The sequence below is a fragment of the Pinus tabuliformis genome, chromosome 5_2, assembly GCF_031772625.1.
Source record: "Pinus tabuliformis cultivar Carrire ecotype Pingquan chromosome 5_2, CPIR1, whole genome shotgun sequence".
NCBI classification, from domain to species: Eukaryota; Viridiplantae; Streptophyta; class Pinopsida; order Pinales; family Pinaceae; genus Pinus; species Pinus tabuliformis.
The window spans coordinates 503,931,230-503,958,367 of NC_142306.1; the positions used below are offsets into that span (position 1 = coordinate 503,931,230).

Sequence of the window (27,138 nt, forward strand, 5' to 3'; positions counted from 1 at the left end):
TCCTTCTCGGCAATGTGTGGCACCACGTGATCCTTGACACCATCAAGGATGATGCACTTTGCCCTGGCCATTGCCTCCTCGTACTTGTCATTTTCAGCTGGGTCAACCAGGATCACTATCGTTTTCAAGGCGAAGTGTTTGATGCGATACCTGTCTAGAATGGACAAGATCCTGGCCTTCCAGACTACGAAGTTTGAAGCTCCATCCAGTCTATCCTGATCTCTTAGCCCATTCACTGCCATTTCGCTACTCCTCTTTCGACTCTTTCAAGTCTCTCTACTTCTCGTTTGGAAGTTCTCGGTTTGACTCCCTCTGAGCCTCGATTTCCCTTTTGGAACTCTAATCCTCGGCAACAACTCCCTCCTCCTTGGTCTTGCCTTGTTAGGTACTGTTATGACTACAATACCCCACCAGCTTCGCTCCGCAACTTACGCATAGCCTCCTATGCCCTAGCAGTCTGAAGGTTAGAGCCTCTAGGCTCTGCGCAATCCCGACACCGACACAATCTGCACCTCCTGGCCACAATGCCGATCCTTCCTGGCCGAGTAAGATTACCGGGAACTGCGTAGGTCAGGTCTGCTCCTCTCTGTCTCAGCGGTGATCCTCCTCCTGGCTCGAACTGATGACGCGGGCTCTCTGCGTCACCCCTTTCTTGCTGCTTTTTGCTAGGAACAACTTCTGTCACTCAGGACAGTTGTTTCCGCCGCTGCTGCTCTGCTCGGCTGATGCCTTAAGTTTTCCTATGATCTGCAACCACCCTCTGATACCATGTTGAATTTCTAAGTCTATCCGTTAGAAATTCTTCCTATACTATCTGATTTATTTCTTCCTCCTTGTTCAGTTACTTAACAAGTTATTTACCATGTAAATATTGAAAATAAATACAAGTACAGTATCAACACCTACAGATCATCAACTGAAAGAAAACAAGCACAAGTGACACCGTTGTTTTTGGACTAATGTCCCCGGAAAAAACCAATGTGGGAAAATCAATGCAACTATTAGAGGGTTTTGTTATTAAGCAGTTTCAGAATACAATCTGGGTGCCAAAAATGGCTCACCCAACAGAGAATGCGCTCGGTAGTAGTACCTCTTAGTCGGAGACAAATATTTCGACTAAATCACCAGAGGGACGATCCCACAGCAACACTGCAGCACTTCTGCTGTTCTCTGTCACTCTGATAGGGACTGCGTCACCCTATCCAGCTCTCCAACTCCAATTTGCCCCATGAAATCTCCCAGCGTCAGCCTCTAGGGTCTGCGTTAGCCTCTGTGGCCCAGTGTTAGCCCAACGTCAGCTTATTTGGCCCAGCGTCAGCCTCTCGAGGCTTTGCGTCAGCCTCTGAAGCCTCTGCGTCTCCCACGCTGGCCCTCCTCAGCTTCTGCGCAGCGCCTGGCTGCCTCTGCATCAACCCTCTCCTGGCTTCTGTGTTGATGCTCCCGGTACTATCTCTGCCTCTCTGCTACTGTATTCACTGCCCCTCAGCAGCGACTCTGATCACTCCTTCGAATTCCTCAGTAAGCCCTGCCCTAGAAAATCGAATTCTTGATCAATTTGGTGTGTTCTCCAACTGACCCTCAAGCCTCTTCTTATACTTTTCTCGTTGACGATTCAACAACTAAGATTAAGTCCCTAATCAACGGCTAAGATTAGATTTGGCTTGATCCATGACTTTTGGACCATTCTAACTCAGTTTTATATTAATTCACATTAATATTTTATTTTTCCTAAGTTTAGACTTAGGAACTCCATTAAAAATTTTAATTATTTTAATATCTCCCAAATTGGTTATATTCTGCCCAAACCATTTCTGGGTCTTGGAGATCTCATGTGCTTTAGCCTCTCCACCAATTTTCATGGCTAGAGCACATCTGATGCTACCCCAAATCAACAGTCGAATCCCCCTCTGGTTGTCACAGAAGATCACGGTGGTATCCATCATGTGTCAAATAGCTCACTGAAGAGCTTTCTCAACCAGGCATCTTCATACGAGGTCATACTCGTAGCTATGCATTCGGTCTCAGTGGTGCTCAAAGCAATCGCCTTCTGCTTCCTGCTCATCCAGCGTATCGAAGTAGAACCTAAGGCAAACCAGCACTCAGAAGTGCTCTTGCTATCCTCCACACTGCCTGCCCAGTCAGCATTCGAATAATCATGCAGCTTCACATTTCCGGTAGTGTATCTCAATCCATGAGAGATTGTGCCCCGATGATATCTTAGAAGATTCTTGTGACCAATCCAGTGAGGCTCAACCATATATGAGCTCAACATGCTAACTGCAAAACATATATCTGGACGGGAGTTAACCAAGAACATCAATGCTAGAATGAGTTTATGAAACTCAGAGGCATTTCCCAAATGAGGTTCGACATCACTACCACATAACTTCTGAAAATTAAGCTCCATCAAGGTAGTCATGGGCTTGTAGTTTACCATTCCAAATGTGGAATTCAACTCCCTCTTGCTTTTGCAAATGAGAGGGTCTACACCTGTCAGGGAGAGGTCGTCCTCAGAAGGTGCCAGTATGAGAGGTCTATCATCCACAACCTTCAAGCAAAGGTTTGGATCGGCTTCACTCCTAGTGAATCTCAGCTTCATCAGACAGCTATCAATCCTCTCATATCAAGCCTGGGGTGTTTTGCTTCAAGCCATAGAGGGCTTTCTTCCACCTGCATACAAGAGATTCCCGATCATGAATCTCAAACCCCTCGGGTTGTTCCAAACTTGTGGACCTGCTACATGAGGGGAATGGTCCCCTTGTAATATTTTCCTTTGGTACATCTCGGACATGTACCTTCATGCTCTTCTTGAATTCAAGCATCCCTGTCACCATTTGACTCACATCGGGTAGGGCCCCATAATGAGCAGACCTCCGGTGCTATAGAAGAGATGTGTCAATCGACATGGTCCCCGATGGACTTCCTGCAACTTGATACAAATTGTCAGCCCTGAACCCATGAGCAAAATCATCTTTGAAAATTTCATTTTCAAACACGTACCTTTCCATTGATGAATGCCATCTTGAAACCTTTGACTTCCATTGCTGAAATGGACACCAAGTTCTTCTTGCGATCAGGTACATAAAAGAGATTCTTGTAAATTAATCGAGTTATCCTCATTCAATTGAGGGGTAACATTCCCTACACCCTTTCCAGGATAGGTGGTAATGACTTCAAATATAATCCCACGATTGTTTCCATCTCTACCAATTTAGAGAGAGCACCCTTCTATTCAATGAAGTGCCTTGCAGCACTACAATCAATAGGCCAGATTCCCAAAGAGTCTGGAGGAGAGGCCCAATATAAGATGATGCTTCTTTATCTTATTAGAAACAACAATTGATTTTCCATACCTGGGTTCCTTGTTTTCTTCAAAGAGTCGACTATTTCCTTGATGGCTTGCATTACCTGTCATTCCTTCGATCATTGAAGATGTCCCTGGAATGATTGTTATCTTCATCAAGTGATGTGTCCCTGCCATTCGGACACTCGTTCACATAATGGCCGAACTGATTACAAACAAGGCATCTGCATTTTGTTCCACCCTTAGATCTAGACTTCCCATTGAAGTGATCTTTAGGTAGGCCATCAGAAGCTTTCGCTGCGCCATTCTAATAATATTCTCTGCTTCGACTTCACCCTTGGTGAATTTGAAGAGGGATGAGGAATCCATTGATCCTTTTGTCCTTTCCCAACTGTCTTTGGTGATTGCTCTTTCACTCTTGCTTGGGCTTTGTCTTCACCTCAGCTCTGATACCATGTTAATTTTAGGTATGTTCTATGCTTAGAGCAATTTATTTCAATTTTCACAGTTAGCTCAATATCTTTTCCATATTAGCAATCACATCAGCATAATAGTAAATTGCAGATAGAACATAAACATAAATTGCAGAAGACAAGCCAAGACAAGAGGACACAAGATGTGGCGCTAGCCAAGGACAAACCCCAATGTGGGGAAACCCTTGATCAATTCTTCTTATATGTTCTTCAATAGTTCAACAAAGAGAGAGAGAGAGAGATAGTACATTTACAAGAAGCCAACACTTTGACTTATCTAAATAAGAGCGTAGATCATCTCTAAGAAGATGATACATGAGGTAGTTGAACTCAGTTGAAGACATGCTGCTTCAACTGATTCTCCAAGGTGACTCCATCACCATGTTGCACCTATCATTGTGTTGTTCCTCATCATCATGTTGCATCTCACTGTGCTGCACCATGCTGCACCCATCATCACTATGCTGCATCTCATCATGCTTCACTAATCATGACTGTACCCATCACTGTACTGCTGAGCTCTTCATTGCACTATGTTGCACCCAAATGCATCATCCTGTTGCAACTCACATTGGTGTGTGCACTATGCTGCATTGTACATCATGCTATGCATTGCTGCTCCTATGTGCACTATGTTGTACTGTACTTGTAGCTCCCATTACTGTACCAATGCTGCATCATGTACTTGCTGCTCCAAGTATCATTGCTGTCCCATGTACCATTCACTGCACCATGTACTTGTTGCTTCAAGTATCATTACTGTCCCATGTACGATTGCCTATGTACCATTGCTGCTGTGTCATGATCCAATTCTAGTCAACACTTTGACCCAACAATCCTCCACAAAAATATTGTTGTCACCACTGTTAGCATTGCTGTGCCTGCACTTTTGGTTAGGGCATGTACCACTAATCTTAACCCAACACACAGTCAGCAAGACTAGCCCTCAAGTGATGCGGCCTACCTTGGAGAGGCTCCTCCCATGCCACGTTTTCCTCTTAAGGGTCTGTCCACCTCAACGCAACCCTAGAATACCTCTAACAGCTTGCTATGGCCTGCAACCTATCTTGCTGTAGCTTTCGGCCTCCTCCAAAACGTGCCCAAACAGTCACCCAATTACCAGCTTTTGCTCCTCCTCTACTCGGCTTAGCAGCCTGCCCTCTCGGCCCTCCTTCCAACAATCCGATCACTTGAAATGGCCTTCGGCTAGGGTATCATAGACCTGTGGCTAGGGCTGGACAGACCTGTGGCTAGGGCATAATAGACCTACATATAAGGGCAACGTGTATAGGCCTCTTCCACCGTGTTATATCTCCATGCTTGGACTGCGGCTAGGCATCCTTTAGGCAGTGTATAGAAGCAGGGATCTTCTCTCTTGCACTGCGGGTAGACCATCCTCTTAAGGACTGCAGCTAGGGAAGTTTGTTTAGCCTCCTTTCCTCCTGTGTTTAGGGCTTCCTCCTCTTAGACTTCTCTTCCACTCAAAACCCAAAACAAGTGGAGAGAAATCAAGAGTGAAGTGTGTGTGAATGACTATCAAGTCACCTCCTTTTATACTAAAACATTGAGTACACATGGGGGTTATTTGGTTGCTGGCCGACCTTGAGGAATTGTTCCATAACACAAATAAATTCATATCCCCATAATACTTATCGGAATCGGATGATCTTTAGATCAATCCTACACCTCTCGATGAGAGGGATCCAAGAAAAATATCAGTTGCCATAGATAAGATGACCCACATGGTGTTTGGCCCTAGATGCCAATTTTAACATGTTTTTGCCTTCATGACTCACATACAATCCTCTTATGTTTCGGAATATGACTCAGATACTTAATTTTTATTGTCTTTTTTAGTTGTTTACCAGTTGGGGGGGGGATGTGGAAGCACTGTGTGGATCAAATACTTATTTGAGAATGCTTTGGTTTGGCCTGTTACGAACCACTAGTAGGGGACACCCATAGGAGAAATTTTCTCCTAGATTTGTCTTCAGTGGGCAGCCAACAGCCCCTTGCAGCCACTAGATAGCTCGTGTGCCATCATTCTCTGCCACCTGAGCCAACTATTATGTGATCTCGCCCATCTGTTATGATCGTATATTTGAAGGTGAGCCTTCTGACCCCAAAGGTATGGCTTTCATTATGTAATTGGATACTTGTGCTTACTTATCATGGACACATCTGGGCATGGATTAGTGGGGGTATTCGGCGGAAAGAATGGGCTTGGTTTGTACTCTTGTTCCCTCGTCCAACCTATTGGTCAGTCTTGTATCCTAGTCCCGTGGGATCTCCTTTGTTGGCTACTAGCTTTCGGAGTGGCGCTACATGGGAAATCCCGATTTTGGTTGTGTGGTCCCACTGCCCGACACCACATACATCGCTCCCTTTCGCTCATTATAACCCGTTTTCACATATTTTCCATTCGGGTCCACAAGGAGTTAGCCTCCCCCTTCCCTTGTCCACACTTTGGGTCGGGCTTGAAATGATGCCCTGGAGGTTGATGTAGCTCAAAAGAAAGTTAAAAGCATAATTTGCGACTTACAAGAGGAAGTGTACCACAAAATGCAAAAGATGGCCGGGACACAAAAAAATTTAGCACGTGGGAAAAAACCAAACATGAGCTCTGTTAATGTTCAAACTAGTAGAGGCCCTAGGAGGGGATCCTATAGGGAAACTACTAGGTCAAGGGCAACAATGGAGCGATAGCCCAATGTCACCTCAACTAAGGCTCCCTACTCTTTACAGACTTTCACCGATGGGAGGAGACCCGGTATAAGAGGAATCACAATAATGGATGTGTCAATGAGAGGATAAAGGGTGATTCCCAAGGCGCAGTTGTAAGAGAGACTCAATTGTGTGGCTTTCTTGCTTGGAAAACAAGGTGATAGGCTCTCTAGGAAGGGCTAAGAGGATTTTTAATAATTTTTTTGTTTTTTTTTGTTTAATTTGATTTTTTTTTTTTTTTTTTACTTTGAATTTCAAAATTCTTTTTTTTGCCACTCTTTTGTTTATATAAATATTTTTTTCTAATTATATTTGTTTTTTTTTTCTTTTTCGTGATCCTTTTATACCTTTATTTATTTATTTATTTTATAAAAACCTTATTTATTTTATAATTAAATTCCCCATTTTTTTAAATGGCCAAAGGCCTGATAGCAGAATGGAGAACCTCCAAAAACTTGTAGCGAAACGCTTTAACGGCAACAAAGTTGACAAATTTTGACGGCCAAAGACCTAGATCGGAGAACATGGCTCTGTGCAGCGCTTGAGCAGCTAGAGGATCGAACAACTCTGATACTAATGTAATGAGCAAGGTTCGTTTATCCAGCAATAATCTTCAGAATACTTTGAAGACAATGACATTCATTGTAGTACAAGGAATTGTATATTGAATAGTATATAAAAGAATCAATATGAGATATGAGATGATGATGTTACAAATGAGAGTATGCCTTGTATACCTAGACAGGTACCCTTTCATGAATGGTCATGTCCTTAGGGACATGCCTCTTGATTAACTAATTACTATTCAATTAACTATTCTCTATTATTATTTATATATTTACATTTTATTCATAACATTGGTGAGCTATTGCAAGTTAAGGCATCAATACGTGATTTTAATCCAGAATGAAGGGTATCAAGCTTACCAGAAGCCAGTGTATATTTCTTTACTAGTGTTGTCAAGTAACAGATCTGACAGACAGATAAAACCCTCAATTCCCAGCCTGTCGATCTGATTGATCAAACTGTAGCAAGTTGCAGAGCATGGGACCTAGTGGGCCGTGTAACAAGAATTGATTAATGGAGAAAATCTGTTTTCAAATGGAGATCAGAGTTGTTCAGATCGGTGATGACAAACTGGAATCCGATACCCCAGCCTCTACATTAACTTTGAAGCCAGGTTCGTGGATTACACACTACGAAGTCTCAACTCTCAAGACATAGTTTTGCATTCGAACCATCTAGGAGCTGGTAGCCCAGTCTCACTGCTTTGACCAGACCACAGCCAAGTCGAATTTGAACTCATTTAAATTTGTTTTAAAAGCAAGTTAAGGGTTCAGGTGTTAAAATTGTGAAGTTAGGAGGAGTTTAAAGAGTAATAAGTACAGATTTTTGAACAGAGGATTGGCATAGTAGGAGAAGGGAAGAGTATAGAGAACTGATAAAAGTTCAAGTACATCACAAGGTCGTTGAAGTGACAATGGGTGGCTTGCCTAGTAGTTGTTTCTAGGCTGTCCTACAAGAGCTATAACTGTTCCTTCAGAGAGAGTTTGAGTGGCAATAATTCATAATTCAGGATTATCAAAAGCATTTCTCCAAGACAAAAAATATAACATCACAGGTGAAATGTCCTCATATGCTATGAGGGCATATTGCCAATTAGGGGAGTAGAACATTGGTTTTTGTTCAATCCTTGTCTAGTTTATGGCTTAGTAACCTGTTATGTTATATGCTCGCTGAAGCAGGTCTGCACCTGTGAACATCTTGTTAAATACAACACCATGATCCACCATGATCCTTGCTACTACTTAAGTAGTTATCTAATATATGTAAATGCACATTAGTTTCAAACAGAAAATAATACTTGAAATACATTTTCCATCTTTCTATAAATGCTTCAGTTTATCCCATGTGGATTTATTAGGAATTTCAAAGGTACAGTCTTTCGAGGTATTGCTATGTTTTGTATTTGATGGCACTTGTTATTAAAAGCACTATCAGAATTTATGAATTCTCATTGGTTTCCTATGCCTCAGGTACACACCATATTTCTTTGATAAAAAATTACTTGACAATATGCTTGAAGTTTCTATTGATCAGCACTTTCAGTGGTTAATCCACAATCGGTATATGCGGCGGCGTAAGGAAATGGTTGATGATGATTTTCCAGCAGAAATGATCGAGGAGCATTTTGAGAGTCTCTTGGATCCTCCGGAGGTAGAGTGACGTATTCCAAGGATTGATTCTTAATTAATATTTTTAAAATTTATACTTCAGTTTATCTAGCTTTCTTGGCCGTCATGGAAGGTTTAATGGTTTAAATAATGTCATGGTTATTCAGAACTTTTTGCAAAAGCTAAAAGTTGATTGGATGTGCATTTTTTTCCCTTCTGTCAATTATAAAAGCAAAGTTTACGAAAGTATTATCCAGTGAGTACAGCTTGGGCAGTGTTTATAGAAATAACTATACATCTTGACAGTTGAAAGGAATTAAGACTTTCTGAGAGTTTATGCTTTGGTTGGTGTATTGTCTGGAAAAACACTCTTTGGTTTTTGGCGGTTCTGTCCATTTACTATATAGGACGTGATTCAAGTAGGATTAAGAAATGGATGTTTAATATAAACATCCATTTCTTAATCCTACTTGAATCACGTCCTATATAGTAAATGGACAGAACCGCCAAAAACCAAAGAGTGTTTTTCCAGACAAAACACCAACCAAAGCATAATCTTTTTTTTTTTATTGGATTATTAAATAATAAGGATGGATGTGATACACATTACCAGGTCCAGGAATTGATGGAAGAGATAGGACAAGCTGGTGTTCCATTGAATTCTATTATATCAAAGGCTGCAGAAATCTATCTATATGATGCCGTGGATAGAGTTCTTTTGGGGAACAGATGGATCCGTAAAGCAGCTGGAATTCAACCAAAGATTCCTTTTAAGGTGGATTCATTTGAAGAAAGGTACTGTCTTCCTTTCTATATGAGATGACATCATTCCATTTGTTTTTAACTGTCTTGGGAGATTTGCTTGGTTTGTCCGGATTATGTCTCTGGCTTTTGAAATATTTCCAGATGCGAGAAACAGCATCTGAGATGTCAAAGAAAGTACCCCAAACATCTTAGTGATTGCTACCACTTTAGAAATCACTGAGACAATGTCTGGGCTTTCTTTGGCATCTTCTGGAAACTTCCAGTACTCTCCAGCGATTTCTGGTTTCTTCCTTTTTAATTTTGTAAACTAAAAATCACCTCTTGAACCCTACATGAACATACTAATCCTAAAACAACAGGTTAAAAGTTCATAAACAGCTGGAAGATAAAATAAGAGACATATGCCATTACATCCAAGGTAAAAGCTGGCAGAACACCACTGAAAAATCTGTCTATGAACTTCTGAATTAAGGTTCAAATTATAAATTGTGTTTCATAGCTGTACGTTTGATTGAAATTATGAATGTGTGATAGATATATGATAGATTTTTCTTGAAATTTTCTTTTTGTTTTTGTGATATTTTTCATAGCATGCCTCCTGTTTAGTATTTACTGCAATTTCTTAAGGAGTCTATTTCAAGTTTTTCATCCTTACTAGACTAGACTTATCGCTGTTTCCAAAAACTCCTTTGCTGCCATTTCTTATTTCCTGATGTTGATACTTGTGGACATGTAGTTTTGTAGCATCACCCTGTAAGTAGGAGAATGGAAAGCAATGGAAAACAGGAAAGTATTAGTGACCTGTTTGCATTGCCTTTTTAAAGTTAGGACAGATAACTATTTAGGCATTTAGACAACTTTGCTTCCATCTTGTGAACCAAGTCCATTTTACCTTTATTTACATCCAGAAGGTTGGAAAATTAATTAACAAGGTGTCATGCTCTTTTGTTTTTTTGTATTAATATTTGTTTGATTGTTCAAAACTTTTCTTACACAATTCTTTCACACCTCTTCACAATAGCATTTCAGCCTGTCAATTAGGTTTAGCTCAGGTGGTTGTGAAAAATGTTGTTATCTTCCCCACTCGGGTGGAATTGCTGCATGTGACATGTTGAGCTCATAATTAGTGCTTTTTGTAATGGCTTGCAGCCTTGTTGTCTGAGCAGTCCTTCGAGGACCGAAACATGTATATTCCTTGTATGGAATATAAAGGCATTTCTTATGGGAAAAAAAATATATCATTGCAGTCTATTATCCATTGAGTATGGAATTGTAGTTTGGTTGGTGCTTCCTTCAATATACGTGAGCATGCATTTTCACATTAAACCATTGAAACCAATTACACCTACTTATCAGTTTTTTTTTTTTTTTTTTTTTCCTATAGTATCTGAAATCTTCTTCTGAACAACAAATATGATTGTGTTGTTTCATTCTATTTTTAGAGATCCTTTTCCTTTGATTTTTGTGTAATGCATTTCCCGGGATAACCCATTGGGAAGTTCCAACTTCCACTTATCCTAAGGATGTTACCCAGGTGTAAACTAGATTGTATAGAAGCTTGAAGCTTTGCCATGTCACTTATAGGACTAGAACCTAGATCCGTAAACTGCCATGAATATTCCACTAGATAGTTTGTCATAATAGATCTAATAAATATATTTGTTACCCACCAAAATGGGTAACCCCATAGGAGAAAATTTTTCTCCTCTATTTGATAGCCAACCAAATAGCCAGCTAGCTAGCAACCCCTGCCAACCACTATTTGATGATGATATGCCATGTGCCTCTCACCATTTGACATTTATAGTTTGATGAAGGTGGGCTGCTATTCAAAAGGTACTTTGATCATTTTGCAATTGGGTGCTTATACTTGTTTGTTTTGGGCATTTGGTATGGATAACAGGGTGATTTGGAAGATTGACAGATCTTGACTGCAAATTTGTTCTCTTACCTTATCAGGGGGTTAATTTTTAGCCCTAGGCCAGTGGGACCTCTCTTAAGGACTTAGGGTTAGAGGACGGGCACTACTTGGAAAGCCATGATTGAGATAGCGTGTTTGATTCTCTCCTATACCATACTTAACACTTTCCATGCCACATTACAAGCCCAATATATCTCACCTCCATTCTTTGTGTCTAACTTGTCATTGGTTCTTTGGGATTTGGTGCCCATATGTTCACATTCCTTGAGTAGGGTTGGAAAAATCTTCCCTGGAGTGTGATGCAGCAAAACGAAAAGAAAAAACATATCATGACCACAACAAAACGAAAGAAAGAAAATCAATATGCAAATGATGGTTGGGACATAAGATTAGCGCATGGGAAAAATCTTAGCATGAGCTCTACCCTCCTCAGATGGCCATCACTTGGTTCTTGAGCACATGATGCTCCTTTACATCAAAACGAACCTTTGCATGTCCCAACACTGATGAGTGATAAATTGACTCATCTTAAGGGGTAATAAAATTTTCAATAATAAAAAGCAAGCTCTAACCCTTGAGCGATATGTGGTAATACAAGGAATAATCAAGAAGCAGTAAAAGGTGCACAAGAGTGGTGGAAAAATCAGGCCAAGCGGGTAACTCATACCTCCACGATTGCTCCCTCCTTTACATTCATACATTTAGGATGTGAACACCCCATCAACTGGATCCCTTGACCACGATAGTTGGCCATGAAGCCTTTTCCCCTCCATTACCATATTATTATACACTGACAACTATCGATTGAGGGGTGGACCTATGAACTATCACTTCCCCTCGAGGGCTGGTAGTGCTGATTTTCTAGTAGCAAGCAAGACTAGAACAAATTTTCAAACTGATAACTACTTCCAATGATACAATTTGATTTCTTTAGAGCATTCCAATCATTAAGTAGTTATACTTGAAAATTTCAACCATAAACTTCAATAGAGCAATAGAGATCACAAAAAACAATAAATCAAGAGACACCAAAATTTCTTGGGACAAAACCCCACAAGGGGGAAATCCCGATAATCTTTCCTTATGAGAGAGAGTTCATCAATAGTACATTAGAATATTCTAGTAAAAAATCCAACCTTGACCTCAATAATTTCCAAGTCAAAACTAGTCAAAGGAGAGAGAAAAAGCCAACGCTTGCTCACAGTGAAAATCTGCACAAGAGGGCCGAATTTTGGTCCGAGGCTTTTGGTCAAAGGGCTGTAATTCAACCTGCAATTCCTTTGTTAAAGTTTTGGTGAAACTAAAGTAGTTGACCGCCGGTCAACGAACCAGAATAGAGACAAAAATTAGGTCAAAGACAATCAAGGAACCACAAAAACTTCGGCCTTCAAACTTCAGTCAAAACTTGGTCAAACAAGTGAGAAACAAATCGAGTCAACACTGGTAAAAAAAGGTCAAATGAGATGGTCAATGTAGAGGTCAATATTCCTTCTTTCTCCTTGCACATGTGAACAAATCTCCTTGATTGGTCGAATGATGAGTGATTTGATGATGCCAAATGACATCAAGGAATGTCCAATATATATGTGAGTCAAGTGGTGGGTTTTGACCTTAGGGTCATGTTGTTGCCTGGATTGTACAGGCACCGCGACAACGCTCAGGACGGGGGTTGTCACTCTGATCCTCGCCCACTCCGTTCTAGCTGTCTCCCAACAACAGGCTATGGGGGGTAGTCCCTATGGAATGAAGTGAAGGAAAGCAAGTTGAGAATCAACTTACTTGGGAGACACAGATGAGTGGCCTAGCCACTTGGTTGAAATCAAACAAGATTATGATTAAATTAGATTTTCTATTATGATACCAATGCCTTAATGGAGTAAAAAAATCTTGCTTTTTATGAATTGGAACCAAATGACTGGATGGACACCTGCTACTTTGAATGATTGACTAACCTATGTGAGATGCTTATGCAAGAGATTATGAGTGAGGTTTATCTTGAGTTAAGATTCCCTCAAGTTTTTTGAGTACTTTGATTAGAGACCTTTTAATGGTACTTTAACAATAGCGAAATGCAAATCTTAAATAAGATAAATTGTTTACGGATACAAGTGCAAATTTCACAAGATATCAAATAACCCAAGATGCCAAATGCTAACAAGAGTTAATGAAGACATTGATCACAGATTTATGACAATTTATATTAGCACTATTACTTTCGAAAGTTCAGATTTACCAATGTATAACAACAATGCATAAACCACTCCAAATAATGAAAATTACTCAACACATTGAAGCATAAAATTTCCAAATTAACCAACAATGTAAATTAGCTTCTTTAGCACACTTTACGATGGAGTATTCAACAATATTTCAGATCTGATTTTAAAATTACAGCAGTAAGTAAAGACAGATCAACAAGATAAAAACTTCTCAAACTAGATATCCAATATGCCCAAAAATAGCAAAATGCACCAGAACTTGAGAATTTCAAATTTAGGGCTCTAGGTGAGTTTGCCTTAGCAATTTTCAGATCTGATATGATTATTACAACAGTGAATTAACCACAGATCAACAAATTAACCCAACCAAAAATAGCTGCCCAATACTTCTAAAAATAGAAACTTTTCACCAAAATTGAAAAAAATTATTTTTTGGAGTTTTTAGAGAATATGATTCAAAAAATTCAGCACTGATAAACTAATTACAACAGTAAGTTAGTTACAGATCAGCAAGCTAAAAATACTGAATATGCTGCCCCAAATGTCTAAAAATTGTAAGTTTCTGTCAGGGAACTGAAAATTCAAAATTTTATTTCTAATTAAGTATATGCTTCAAAAATATTTCAGACTTGAATTTCACAGTTATGCAGTAAATTCCAGAGAGTGAAAATGTTAGATCTAGGTCAAATTAAAGATGCCCAAATGGCCAAAACTTGTGAAAACTCAGATTTTGCAATTTAAATTGATTTGGACCAATTAGAGTATGATTTTAGAGCCTAGAAATTAATGCTTTTACTACTGTAATTTAACTGAAGCAAAATGAGGGTTCGGAGGTCGAACCCTAGGGTCAAGGCCTTGAAGATCCCACTATTGAAAATCGTTGAAACTTTGGTATTACCTTGCCGCTTGCTAGATATGAATGTTGGGACCTTAATCCTGCAAAACCGCCAAGTATTTAGCCTTAAGTCTTCAGATTAGGCTTTCAGGTCAATTTTGGGGCAAAAGAGGCCAAAATTTGGATAACTAGGACAAGGGAAGCAAATTTGCGGGAATAAATGGGCTAGGATGATAGATCGGGCCACATGGAAGTTGGAAATGGCCAAGAAGGGCCAACGCTTTGTCTAGAGAGGCTAGCGTTTAGGAAATAGGGGTCTAGGGGCCAAAACCCAAGGCCTAAGGCCTAGGGCCTAAAGGCTCCACAAGGGAGCTGCAATCCCTTAGAGGGTTGCGGCTAGAGGAAGAGAAGGAGAGAGGGCCAAGGGAGGAGGGCTGGAAGGAGGAGAGGCCTATGCATGCCTAGGAAGGGCTAACGACTAACCTAGGAGGGACGAAAAGATGACATGGAGGGCGAGGAGGGCTGACGCAGGACAAGAGAGAGAGATGCTGGGCATGGAGGAGGTAGATCTGGCCCCGGGAAAGCCAAAAACTGAAAACCCTTGCTCCAATTTTTTTTTTATGCGTCAGCGCTTTGATTTTCTGAAAATTCTGCCATGGAAAACCTACAAAAAAAAAATCCAAGAGACCAGATCTTACCCTCAAGGGCTTAAATCTAGCTCTTCTTCCACTTAACTCCTTGATGTAACCTGCAAAAATGAAAATAGATGTTAAAATTTGGGTACCAGAGGACAAGTGGTTCCCTAAGGCTTTGATCTTTGGCCTAGGGAAAAGTGTCCAAATTTATTTTTTACTTTTCTCCTAAAGTGACTTTATAAGTGGTAAAGTCAATTTAATTTAAAAGCGACTTTATAAGTGGTAAAGTTACATTCTAATTTAAATGTGACTTTATTAAAGTTAATGAAGAATAAGAAAGTGAAAAAGTGACTATGGAAATAAAAGGATAAGTGGGTCTTTATTTAAGTGGGTGAGTTAAAAAAATAGAAAGTGAGAATTAAATGCACATTTATTCTCATCCCTAGATCTAAATGAATTTTTGCCATTAGATCTTAGGGTTACCCAAAAGGTCATTTAGAGAATAAAAGGAGAAGAGAAGAGGAAAAGATCAATTCATTCTTTCATGAGCATTTGAGAGAAAGAGAAGAGAGAACAAAGAGAAAATTTCTGAGCAGTGAGAAAGTGAAGGAGAGCAGCAAGAAGATATTTCAGCGAATCTGGGCAGCAACATTTATTAGCACACATCCCAAGGAAAAACTGTACAGAAGGAGAAAGGCACATATATTGAGGAAAATGGACAGCAGTAAGGGCACAAATTTCGAAGCAAATTGGGGCATGAATTTTGAGGCAGTTGTATTGCTGAAATCCATAGGTTTCGTACAATCCATCCAACAAGTTTTGGGCACATTTTTCGAGGCAAGCCGTACAACATTTAACGTTGTTTTATTGTTGGAATTTTTCTTGTTTTGGCTGTTTGTTGATTGGCACGATTTTTGAGGTGGAGTTCAAGCACGGAAATTGAGATAAATTGTAATTTGTGGTTACTGGAATTTTTACTGTGTATTTCAGTTTCTTTGTAAAAACATTTTCAGAAATAAAGAAGAGCTCTCAAACTGGTTTTCCCCAAGAGTTGTAGGGGGTTTTTTCAGGGTCACATTGACCAAAAATCACTGAGTTATTTTCTATGTGTGGTTGTCATAATTTTGCTGTGTTTTATTTCTACAATTTCAGCAGTTGTGAAATCTCTAAATTTGTGTTTTCAGAAAATTATTGTCATTTTCAGATTTTAGAATTTTTATCATGCTTGGATTTAAAACTAAATGCATGGAGTGATAAAGAAAACTCATAAACGGAGTAGGGGTTGAAATTTCTTCATGGTATCGGAGCTTGGTTCGCTGACAAGTGTAGTTTGGGATAGCAAATCGAAAATTACAACAAGCTAATTTTTACATAGAAAACAGAAACCTTTACCACAAATTTGAAAATTTCAGTTTGGTAGGACAGTGAAACATGTCTTTGGGTTGGAGAGTTGAAGACAGGTTGGATGGGAAGAACAACTACAGTGCATGGAAGGAGAGAATCCAGAGCATCTTTGAGGAAGCAAAAGTCTGAGGCATTATGGTAAATACCACACAGAACCCAGTAGTAGTACTTGTTGACCCTGTACAGTTGGAAAAGTTTAACAAAAGGAATGCGAAGGCAAGAATATTGATTATGGAAGGAATCAAAGACCATGTCATTCCTCATGTGAGAGGAATGATTTATGCACATGAAATGTGGACAGCCTTGACCAGTCTTTACCAGAAGTCAAATGAAAACAGAAAAATGTTACTAAAGGAGAAACTGAAGGGCATTAAAATGGCTAAGACTGACAGTGCTACAACATACCTCACAAAGATCACTTCTGTGAGAGATGAGTTGGCAGCTGTAGGTGAGATCATTGCACCTGCTGAGTTGGTGAAGATTGCTTTGAATGGTCTTCCCAAGACTTGGGAGAATTTTGTGGATGGCATTGTTGCACGGGAAAATCTTCCCGATTGGGAGAGGTTCTGGGATGATTGCATTCAGATTGAGATAAAAAAGAACTATCTTGGGGTAGCCAAACAGGTGGAGGAGGATGACAATGTGGCATTGTTAGCAAGAGGCAAGAAGGGTAGAGCAAAGAAGCAAGCTTCCAATAGTGGAGGCAAAGGCAAAGGTAAAGGCAAGCAACAAAACAAGGAGGACTTCCAAAGTCAAATGTTGGAATTGTCAAAAGTTGGGATACTATGCTGTTGTGTGTCCGGAGAAGAGGAACAAGAAAGGGAAAGACAAACCCATGGTAGCTTCTGCAGAGATAGAGAGCTTCTCAGAGAGCTTTGATTGGGAGTTTGGGTTCATAGCTTGTGAGGCCACTAGCGCACGATCACTTGCCATACAGGTTCAGAGGGAGTGTGCATTCCCCGCTACTAGCATAGCATCTTCTAGCATTTGGTATGTTGACAGTGGCGCTTCTCGACACATGACAGAAGTCAGAGAGTACTTCTCAGAGCTTTTAGAGGGTGATATTGATATGTAGGTAGTACTTGGTGATGACAACATTGTTAGAGCAGTCAGTGTGGGGACATTGACATTTGATAGGGGACCCAAACCTCCCTTGAAAGTGTCAGATGTTCTATATGTGCTTGGAATGAAGAAGAACCTAATATCCGTATCAACACTTGAGGATAGAGGGTATGATGTGTTGTTTAGGAGAGGGCAAGTGCTTATATATCCTAGGGGAACTCCAGCTTCTTCAGCTAGAGAGATTGGTGTGCGCCATGCCAAGGTGTACAAGTTCTCATTCCAGCCCCTAATGGCATTGAGTAGCAGCACTCGAGACAGGACCGACAACAGATCTAGCAGTTCAGAGTTGTGTGAGATTTGGCACCACAGGATGGGGCACATGTATCATGGGGCCTTGAGTACATTGCGAGAGATCACCACTGGTGTGCCAGATTTCAGTTCTGATCACCTTGATGTATGTAGAGGATGTGCTATGGGGAAGTTTGCCAGATCCCCTTTTCCCAGCAGTGACAGCAGAGCGACCAGGATCCTTGACTTGATTCATACCGATGTGAGTGGTCGAATGTCTCATGTATCCTTGAGTGGCTATGAGTACTATGTTTTATTCATTGATGACCACTCCAGGAAGACCTGGATTTATTTCTTGAAGACCAAGAGTGAGGTCTTCAAGCGGTTTCAAGAGTTCAAAGCTCTTGTGGAGACCCAGACAGGTAGGAAGATCAAGGTCCTCAGGTTGGACAATGGAGGGGAGTATACCCTTGGTGAGTTTGTTGATTTTTGTGCTGAGGCAAGCATTAGAAGGGAGTTCACAGTTCCTTACTACCCCCAGCAGAATGGGGTTGCGGAGAGGAAGAACAGATCCATTGTAGGGGCTTCCTAAGCCATGCTTCATGATCAGGGGTTACTTTTATTTTTGTGGGCAGAGGCTTGCAACACTGTTGTGTACTTGCAAAACAGGAGTCCACATCGTGCCTTGGGGAATGTGACTCTGGAGGAGGCTTTTTCTGGGAAGAACCCTGATGTTGGGCATTTTCGTATCTTTGGGTGCCTTACATCTTCCTATGTCCCCAAGAAGAATAGGACCAAGCTAGAGCTCACTGTAGACAAGGGCATCTTTGTGGGTTATGGCGAGACCTCGAAAGCTTATCGGATTTATATTCCTGCGCGGAGGAAAGTGGTTGTCAGGCGGGATGTGAAGTTCGAGGAGGAGAGAGCTTTCAAGAGGTCACGGGAGTTAGAGTATCCAGAGTCACCAGACCCTCATGAGAAGCTATGTCAGTCACAAGGATCCAGTGGTCAGGGATCAGGAGGTACATCAATTATAGTGTCAGGTCCATCAGTGAGTAGTGGCTCTCAGATTCAGGTGGGTGGTTCTTCAGGTAGTGTGTAGGGCAGTTCGCAGGGTAGTCCACTAATGGACAGTTCGCACGGTACTTCAGCATCTATAGGCACAGATTCAGGCATGAGGTCAGTTGGCAGGCCTTCAGGAGTTCAGGCTTCTGATGATGATGAGGATTCTTTCACTCCAGTGGGAGAAGTATGCTCAGGGACTAAGTTGCACGAAACGGGGAAACGGGTACGAGTTTCCGAAACGGGAAGCGATACGAAACGTGACCTCCCCAAATTTTGGAAACGGGGAAACGCGAATATATATATATATATATATATATATATATATATATATATATATATATATATAGAAAATATTTAAATATATATATATATATATATGTGTGTGTGTGTGTGTGTGTGTGTGCAATCATAAAGCATAAATGATACATTATAATTTATTACACTTAAACATTAAGATTTAATTTACATCACATTTACTCATGAATGATCACATAATGAAAATAAAAATATCGGAATATCCAAAAGCAACCTTTATTAGATATCCAAATCTCAAAATCAGCCTTTATTTATATTAATATATGAGGCTGCAAGTACAATAAAGACTATAAGGCTGCAAGAGAGAGATCCAAATCAGGATTTTCTGCATCCACATCCCATTCTTTAGAAGGACCACTGTTGTATTGGGAATCTCCTCCTACATAGTCAAACGACCTTAGTGCTCTTGATTAAATACACGTTTCATACCCTAGTACCTTACATGATTTTGATTATTGGGAGTTTCCCCTGCATAGAGGGCTTGGTTCTCTTGATTAAATAGAAGTTCCATACCCTAGTACATGATAAAATCCAATGGAAACATTGCAACCCCCTCAATCCTGAAATCCTGAAAAACAAATAAGTCTGCTGGATTTTGAGTGAGATCTAAAATTCTACTTTCTCCATATGAAATCCAATGAGGGCGAAACCACTCTCAAACATCCTGAGTCATTTCATGGTAATGTTAAAAATTTAAGTAAAAGGATGAAAATGAAAAATAAAGGAGAATATCACTTTTACTTTAAGAATTTAACATTACCATGAACTGCATGTCAACACTAGGGCAAAAATTCACTTTTATAACTTTAGACACACATCTAGAAAATTAAAAAACAAATTTGAAAAAAACAAAAAATTAAAAAAAAACACAATTCAATTGGGAAACGCAGGCTGTACGGCCTGGAAACGCGTTTCCAGGCCGTACGGTACGCGGAAACGCGTTTCGTTTCGTTTCCCGGGAGGAAACGACCCCTAGGGCCACGTTTCCTGCAACTTAGCTCAGGGAAGAGGAAGCTCGAGTGGCTTCAAGATACCTTGCGCGAGGCCACATCAGTTGCTGGGCCAAAGAGACAGGTTAGAGAGAGTAAACCACCTGAGCGGTTCTGTGGTTACATGGCATTAGTAATAAGCATTGTTGACTCCGAGCCTTCTAGTATGAGGAGGCAGCTAGCCAGCATGTCTGGAGAGAGAGCCCATGATGGAGGAGTATTCTTCTATTATGAAGAACGATGTTTGGGAGGTAGTGCCGAGGGCTGAAGGTAAATCAATTGTTACTTCCAGATGGCTCTACAAGATAAAGCATGCTGCAGATGGTAGCATCGAGAAGTTCAAGGCTCGATTTGTGGCGAGAGGGTTCTCACAGGTAGAGGGAGTTGACTATGAGGAGGCCTTCTCTCTCGTAGCTCGGTATACATCTATTCGCTCCATTATATTGATTGCAACAGAGATGGGTTGGAAGATCCACCAGATGGATGTGAAGACTGCATTTCTCAATGGCTTCATTTAGGTGGAGGTTTATATTGAGCAACCGTAGGGCTTTGAGGTGCATGGGAAGGAGTCCCATGTATGCAGATTGAAAAAGGCGTTCTATGGCCTGAAGCAAGCTCCTAGAGCTTGGTACTCTAGGATTGATACATACTTGCAGCAGTTGGGTTTCACAAAGAGTGAGGCTGATCTGAACCTATACTTCATTGTGGTGGGTGAGGAGCCTCTCATGCTGGTGTTGTATGTTGATGACTTGATCATCACTGGTGCAGAGAGACTCATTGAGGGCTGCAAGAGAGATCTTGCTTCAGAGTTTGGGATGAAGGATATTGACTTGATGCATTATTTTCTGGGATTGGAGGTGTGGCAGGAGGAGGGGCATTTCTTCCTGGGACAAGGGAAGTACATTGTGGATATTCTTAGTAGATTTCACATGGAGGACTGCAAACCCATCTCTACACGTATGATCACTAACTAGAAGAAGCTACACGCATCTGATACCGAGTTGGTGGATCCTACTCTATACAGACAACTGATTGGTTGTTCGATGTATTTGGTCAACACTCGACTAGATATATGTTTTGCAGTTAACACTATGAGTCAGTTCATGTGTGAGCCCAGGAGAGTGCACTGGGTGGCTGCCAAACACATTCTTTGTTACTTGCAGGGGACTGTGGATTTTGGTCTGGATTATAGACAGGGTGATGGAGTGAGACTAGCAAGGTACACAGATTCAGATTGGGCAGGTTGTGCTTCAGATAGGAAGTGTACTTCCGGGTGCTGTTTTGGGTTGGGTTCGGTAGTGTTGTCGTGGATCAGCCGGAAACAACGGTCAGTTGCATTGAGCTCAGCTGAGGCAGAGTATATGGCTGCTAGTTTGGCTAGTTATGAGGCCATATGGCTTCGCAAGATGTTGTTTGGTCTATTTGGTCAGGAATTGAGACCTTCAGTAATTTACTATGATAATCAGAGTTGCATAAAACTCACGGAGAATCTAGTTTCATGACAGGTCAAAGCATATTGAGATCAAGTATCACTTCATTAGAGACTATGTCCAAAAGGGCGCTGTCAAGCTTGAGTACATTTCCACAAATGAGCCGGTAGCAGACATTTTCACCAAAGTCTTATCACGGGGCAAGCATGGTGAGGAACACTTCAGAGACAAGATGGGATTGGTGAGGGAACACTTTCCTCGGTAAGAGGGAGTGTTAAAATTTGGGTATCAGAGGACAAGTGGTTCCCTAAGGCTTTGATTTTTGTCCTAGGGAAAAGTGTCCAAATTTATTTTTTACTTTTCTCCTACAGTGACTTTATAAGTGGTAAAGTCAATTTAATTTAAAAGTGACTTTATAAGTGGTAAAGTTACATTATAATTTAAAGGCGACTTTATTAAAGTCAATGAAGAATTAGAAAGTGAAAAAGTGACTATGGCAATAAAAGGCTAAGTGGGTCTTTATTTAAGTGGGTGAGTTAAAAAAATAGAAAGTGAGAATTAAATGCACATTTATTCTCATCCCTAGATCTAAATGAATCTCTGCCATTAGATCTTAGGGTAACTCAAAAGGTCATTTAGAGAATAAAAGGAGAAGAGAAGAGGAAAAGATCAATTCATTCTTTCATGAGCATTTGAGAGAAAGAGAAGAGAGAACAAGGAGAAAATTTCTGAGCAGTGAGGAAGTGAGGGAGAGCAGCAAGAAGATATTTCAGCAAATCTGGGTAGCAACATTTATTGGCACGCATCCCAAGGCAAAACCGTATAGTAGGAGAAAGGCACAAATATCGAGGAAGAGGGATAGTAGCAAGGGCACAAATTTCGAGGCAGATTTGGGCATGAATTTTGAGGTAGTCGTACTGCTGAAATATCTATGGTTTGTACGACAAATTTTCAGCACGTTTTTCGAGGCAGACCGTACAACATTTTAATGCTATTTTATTGTTGGAAAAATTTCTGTTTTGGCTGTTTGCTAATTGGCACGATTTTCGAGGTGGAGTTCAAGTATGGAAATCGAGATAAGTTGTAATTTGTGGTTGCTGGAATTTTTACTGTGTATTTCAATTTCTCTGTAAAAGCATTTTCAGAAATAAATAAGAGCTCTCAAACTGGTTTTCCCCAAGAGTTGTAGGGTGTTTTTCCAGGGTCACATTGACAAAAAATCATTGAGTTATTTTCTGTGTGTGGCTGTTATAATTTTGTTGTGTTTTATTTCTGCAATTTCAGTAGTTGTGAAATCTCTAAATTTGTGTTTTCAGAAAATTATTGTCATTTCCAGATTTTAGAATTTTTATCATGCTTGGATTTAAAACTAAATGCATGGAGTGATAAGGAAAACTGACAACCGGAGTGGGGGTTGAAATTTCTTCAATAGAAACACCCAAACCCCAAATCTATACAAAATAGATCTAAAAGCGCAACCCAAGTTAGAAAAAATAAATTACAATTGCAATTTACAATTTTATTTACAAAATATACATGGGTTTTTTAAATGGATTTTGAGAAAGTAATTTTTTCAATATATTTTTTTTTTTACTTGAAAGAATGGCTAAAATACTTCAGAAAAATTAATGATTCACTATAGCCCAAGCGAAGATTAAATCCAACATATAAAAACTAGAGATCCAAGCGACAATGGTTCTTGCCCAAGTTTGTGAACTTGGAGGCCAAGGACTGAAGTACCTACAAACACTATGTATTTATTTCAAAAAATAATCTGCTAGATCACATGGAGAATCAAACCACCTAAGATTAGCCCAAAACTAAGATGGTGAGGACCACCTTGAACGCAGTCTCCGAGGAATGGGAGACATTCGTCCAAAGCATTTTGGGCAGAGCGAATCTTCCAGATTGGGAAGCACTGTGGGCAGTGCTTCGCCAAGAGGAGATCAGACGGTTGACCAAGGTGGGAAGTAAGTGGCAAAGGAGTCGGGTCAAGAAGGAGGAGGAAGAGGATGCGGCTCTGGCATCTGCGGGTTAGCAAGGGAAGAGGAAGAAAAAGGACCTCTCCAAGATAAAGTGCTTCAACTGTGGGGAGTTGGGCCATTATACAACCCAGTGTCCGAGGAAGAAGAATAAGGGAGAGGCGTCGGACTCCAAGGCAACGCTAGCGAAGGCGGAGAAGGAGGTAGAGGAAGATGACGATTGTGCCATGAGTGCTCATGTACCTCTAGAGAAGAGGTCGGGTGACATCGAGCTGTAGTTATGAGGACTACAAGAGATGTGGGGCAGGATCCTTGAGGTACCCAAACTCTTGGATCATATTCGGCTACGGGAGCCCCGAAGTGACAGTGGCAGGATGGTGGATGTTGGTAGAAGCGGATGCGGATGAAGCAACAGAGTGCTATAGTGTAGGGATCTGTAGCAGCGCAGAGGGGGTTGCAGCAGTGCGAGAGGCACAAAGGAAGTTGCAGCAGTGCAGTAAGGCACAGAGGTGTTTATAGCGGTGCGAGAGGCACAAAGTTGTTGTAGCAGCGCAAAGGCAGCAGAGGGAGCACATGATAGCAGCAAAGAGAGCTTTAGCATCAGGAGGGTTTCTAGCCTGACAAGGATGTCAGTAGTTGGGTAGATCAATTACCATCGTCTCAGTAACTGAGTTGCAGTGCAGCAGTAGCAGTGGTAGTGCTATGGGCTGCACGATGCAACATGATGAGAGAGGGCTGCAGTGCAGATGCAATGTTGGGAGAAAGGATCAACAACGACACGGATGCAGAGAGAGCTGCCGTACAGATGTAGCAGTGGTAGTGGCAGCCATGGGAAACAGTACAGGATGCAGCAGTGCAGAGGATGCTGGGAAGCAAGGCCAAACATCAACACAGGTATTGGTGCCGGATGATCAGGGTGATGCTCAGTGGTGGAGTATTACTAGAGCACATTCCTTGCTAAGAGGGAGTGTTGATTTGGGGTAGCATCGGATGTTCTCTAGCCATGAAAATTGGTGGAGAGGCTAAAGCACATGAGATCTCCAAGACCCAAAAATGGTTTGGGGAAATTCTACCCGGTGAAGGAGATATTAAAATAATTAATATTTTTAATGGGTTTTGTTGTCGCATAGAATGTCTAGGCACCGTGACAAAGCTCAGATCAGGGGCTGTCACCCTGATCCCCAACCTCTCCGTTTATGCTGTCTCCCTACAACAGGCTAAGGGGGTAGACCCTATGGAAAAAATGGAATGAAGAAGAACTAGTTGGGAACCAACCAGTTCAGGAGACACAGTGAGGCGATCAAGTACTTGATTAAGATTTAGCAAGACTTAGGATTTGATTAAATTTTAAACGATTGATACTAGTGCCTTATGGAGTCAACGATCTTGTTAGAGAAAATAAGACCAAGTACTCGATTAGCAACTATTGCTTAGATGAATGACTATCTTATATGAAATGCAGATCCTAAAACTAATGTGAATTGCAAGAATCTTGGTTAATTTTAGTTAAATGCCTATTTAAATGTGAATCCTTCAATCCTTTCTGTGTTGAGCCTGATTTCATAGTAATTGGTAGAGAGAAGATAAGGAGAAGCACACTAAGGTGTGATTAACGATACCTCTCCTGAAATTATAACATACCCAGTGCCTCCGGCGCTACAGAGAGCTGTGGCTCTGACGACTGTAAGGTCACCGTTTTAAGTACTATTAAAACAGGCTTCTCAAGCAAAGATTGATGGATACCTATCTCTCTATCGACCAAGCTTATGCTTGGAAGTAAATTTTATCTATGCAAAGTTAACTTATATGTGAATGCACTAGATGATGGGATGAAGTTAGACTCGAGGATCAGAAACACTTATGTCGCAAAAACTCTCAATCACCCAAATGAAATGCTCGCTTTATGGATGAAGACTTAAAAATAAACTCCTGAAGATATTACAATTAAAACACAAGCTTATTTCAAATCTTTCTGATACAATTATAGCTCAAAGAGAACAAAAACTTCTTTGCAATTTAATATCAATGTCAACAGATGTTCAAAAATACTCAGCTTAGGAAACAGAGATATGCAATCTATTATAATTCCATGACAAAATTCTTTAACAATCGCTTGAAAATATTCACAAAATGTCTAACATGTAACGAGCATTAAATAATTCAAGCAATGACGATCAATTTCAATAGATGCACAATATTCTAGCAATTAAATTTCTAGAGATCCAAATACTTTAAACAACCATGAAATTTAAATGCTAACCAATTTCGATCCTAGAATTAAAAGATTTATGCTTAGTGACCCAAATCTAGGAAAATTTACCACTTTCCTATAGTTAATCTTTAGATGCAAAAATTTTAAGCGCGTTTAACTATAGAGAAATGAAAAATGCTAATCCTTTAGTTTTTTACCTTAGCACAAAAGACACTGAAAAAGGATTTCAAAAAAAAAAATCGACAAATTTGATTAGTCCTTAGGAAAACCTTTTCAATGTGCTAAGCAAGACTTACTGCGGTAAATAAAAAATGTGACCAAAATAAATCAAAAGATTTAATAATTTTTAATTTTTTTTAATGGGCCCCAGAGGCCACATAATTTAAAAATTTACTTTTGATTTAAGAGAAATTAGGATGTCCCAAGGTCACATAAAAATTTCTAATGAAGCCCTTTCTTTTAGTTTTTTAGGGTTTTTACATTTTTTGAATTTTTGAGATTTTAAATTTTTTAGATATATATATATATATATATTTTGTTTTTGTTTTTTTTTAAAATAAAAAGTAAAATCAAAATCAAAATAAAACAATGAAAAGTAAAATCAAAATAAAAAAGAAACCAAAATCGAACTTTTGATTTAAAAAAAAAATGAAGCAAAGTCGAAACCAAACAAAAATTTAAATGTCACACCCAAAAAAACAAACAAAAAAACAAAAAAAGGAAAAGAAATCGAATTCAAAGAAAATCAAAATGAACAAGAATAAAAATGAAGGCTCATAAAAAAATTCGAAAATCTAAAAGAAACCTAACCAAATGAAAGCAAAGTAAAACAAAAAAAAGGTAAGTCACTATCGCTTTGAAGGTTTGCGGCGGCTAGAGCAGAAAGGAGGAATGAATGCGTAAAGGATGAGGGCAAACGGAGGAGCGATGAGGAGCTACGTAGGCCAGGAGGTAACGGATTGGAAGCACGCTGAGGCTGGCAACTCGACGGAGCTATGGGAAGGAACACGCAGGTTGGCGGCTTATGGAGGATAGGAGCAATGTTTGAGAATGAGATCGAGAACGACCAAGAATCAATGGAGGGGTAGCTCACATGGAGAAAAGGAGCTGCGGAGAGGGGAGGTAGAAGGACTGAGCATGAGTGAAGAATATGTTGGCAGCAATGAGCAACGAAGCTATAGGTTGGAGAGGAAAGCTCACGCTGACAGGGGCAAGGGTTATGAGTGCTCGACGGAGGGTTCAATGGACGCAGTAGATGGAGCTTGGATGGATGATCGATTGGAAAGGAGTCAGGCAGGGCACTGTTTTGGAGTTTGAGCGAGCGAGGAATGACATAATGAA

General features: G+C 40.3%; 1 protein-coding gene across 1 annotated transcript in view; it reads left to right on the forward strand.

Annotated features, from left to right (window-relative positions):
* LOC149159897 (uncharacterized) overlaps positions 1-27,138 on the forward strand; it is a 171,328-nt gene that overhangs the window by 93,793 nt on the left and 50,397 nt on the right. Inside the window, exons 6-7 of the mRNA XM_089434460.1 lie at positions 8,538-8,718; positions 9,289-9,470. Coding sequence (XP_089290586.1) covers positions 8,538-8,718; positions 9,289-9,470 — 363 coding nt within the window. The remainder of the gene's footprint in view (positions 1-8,537; positions 8,719-9,288; positions 9,471-27,138) is intronic.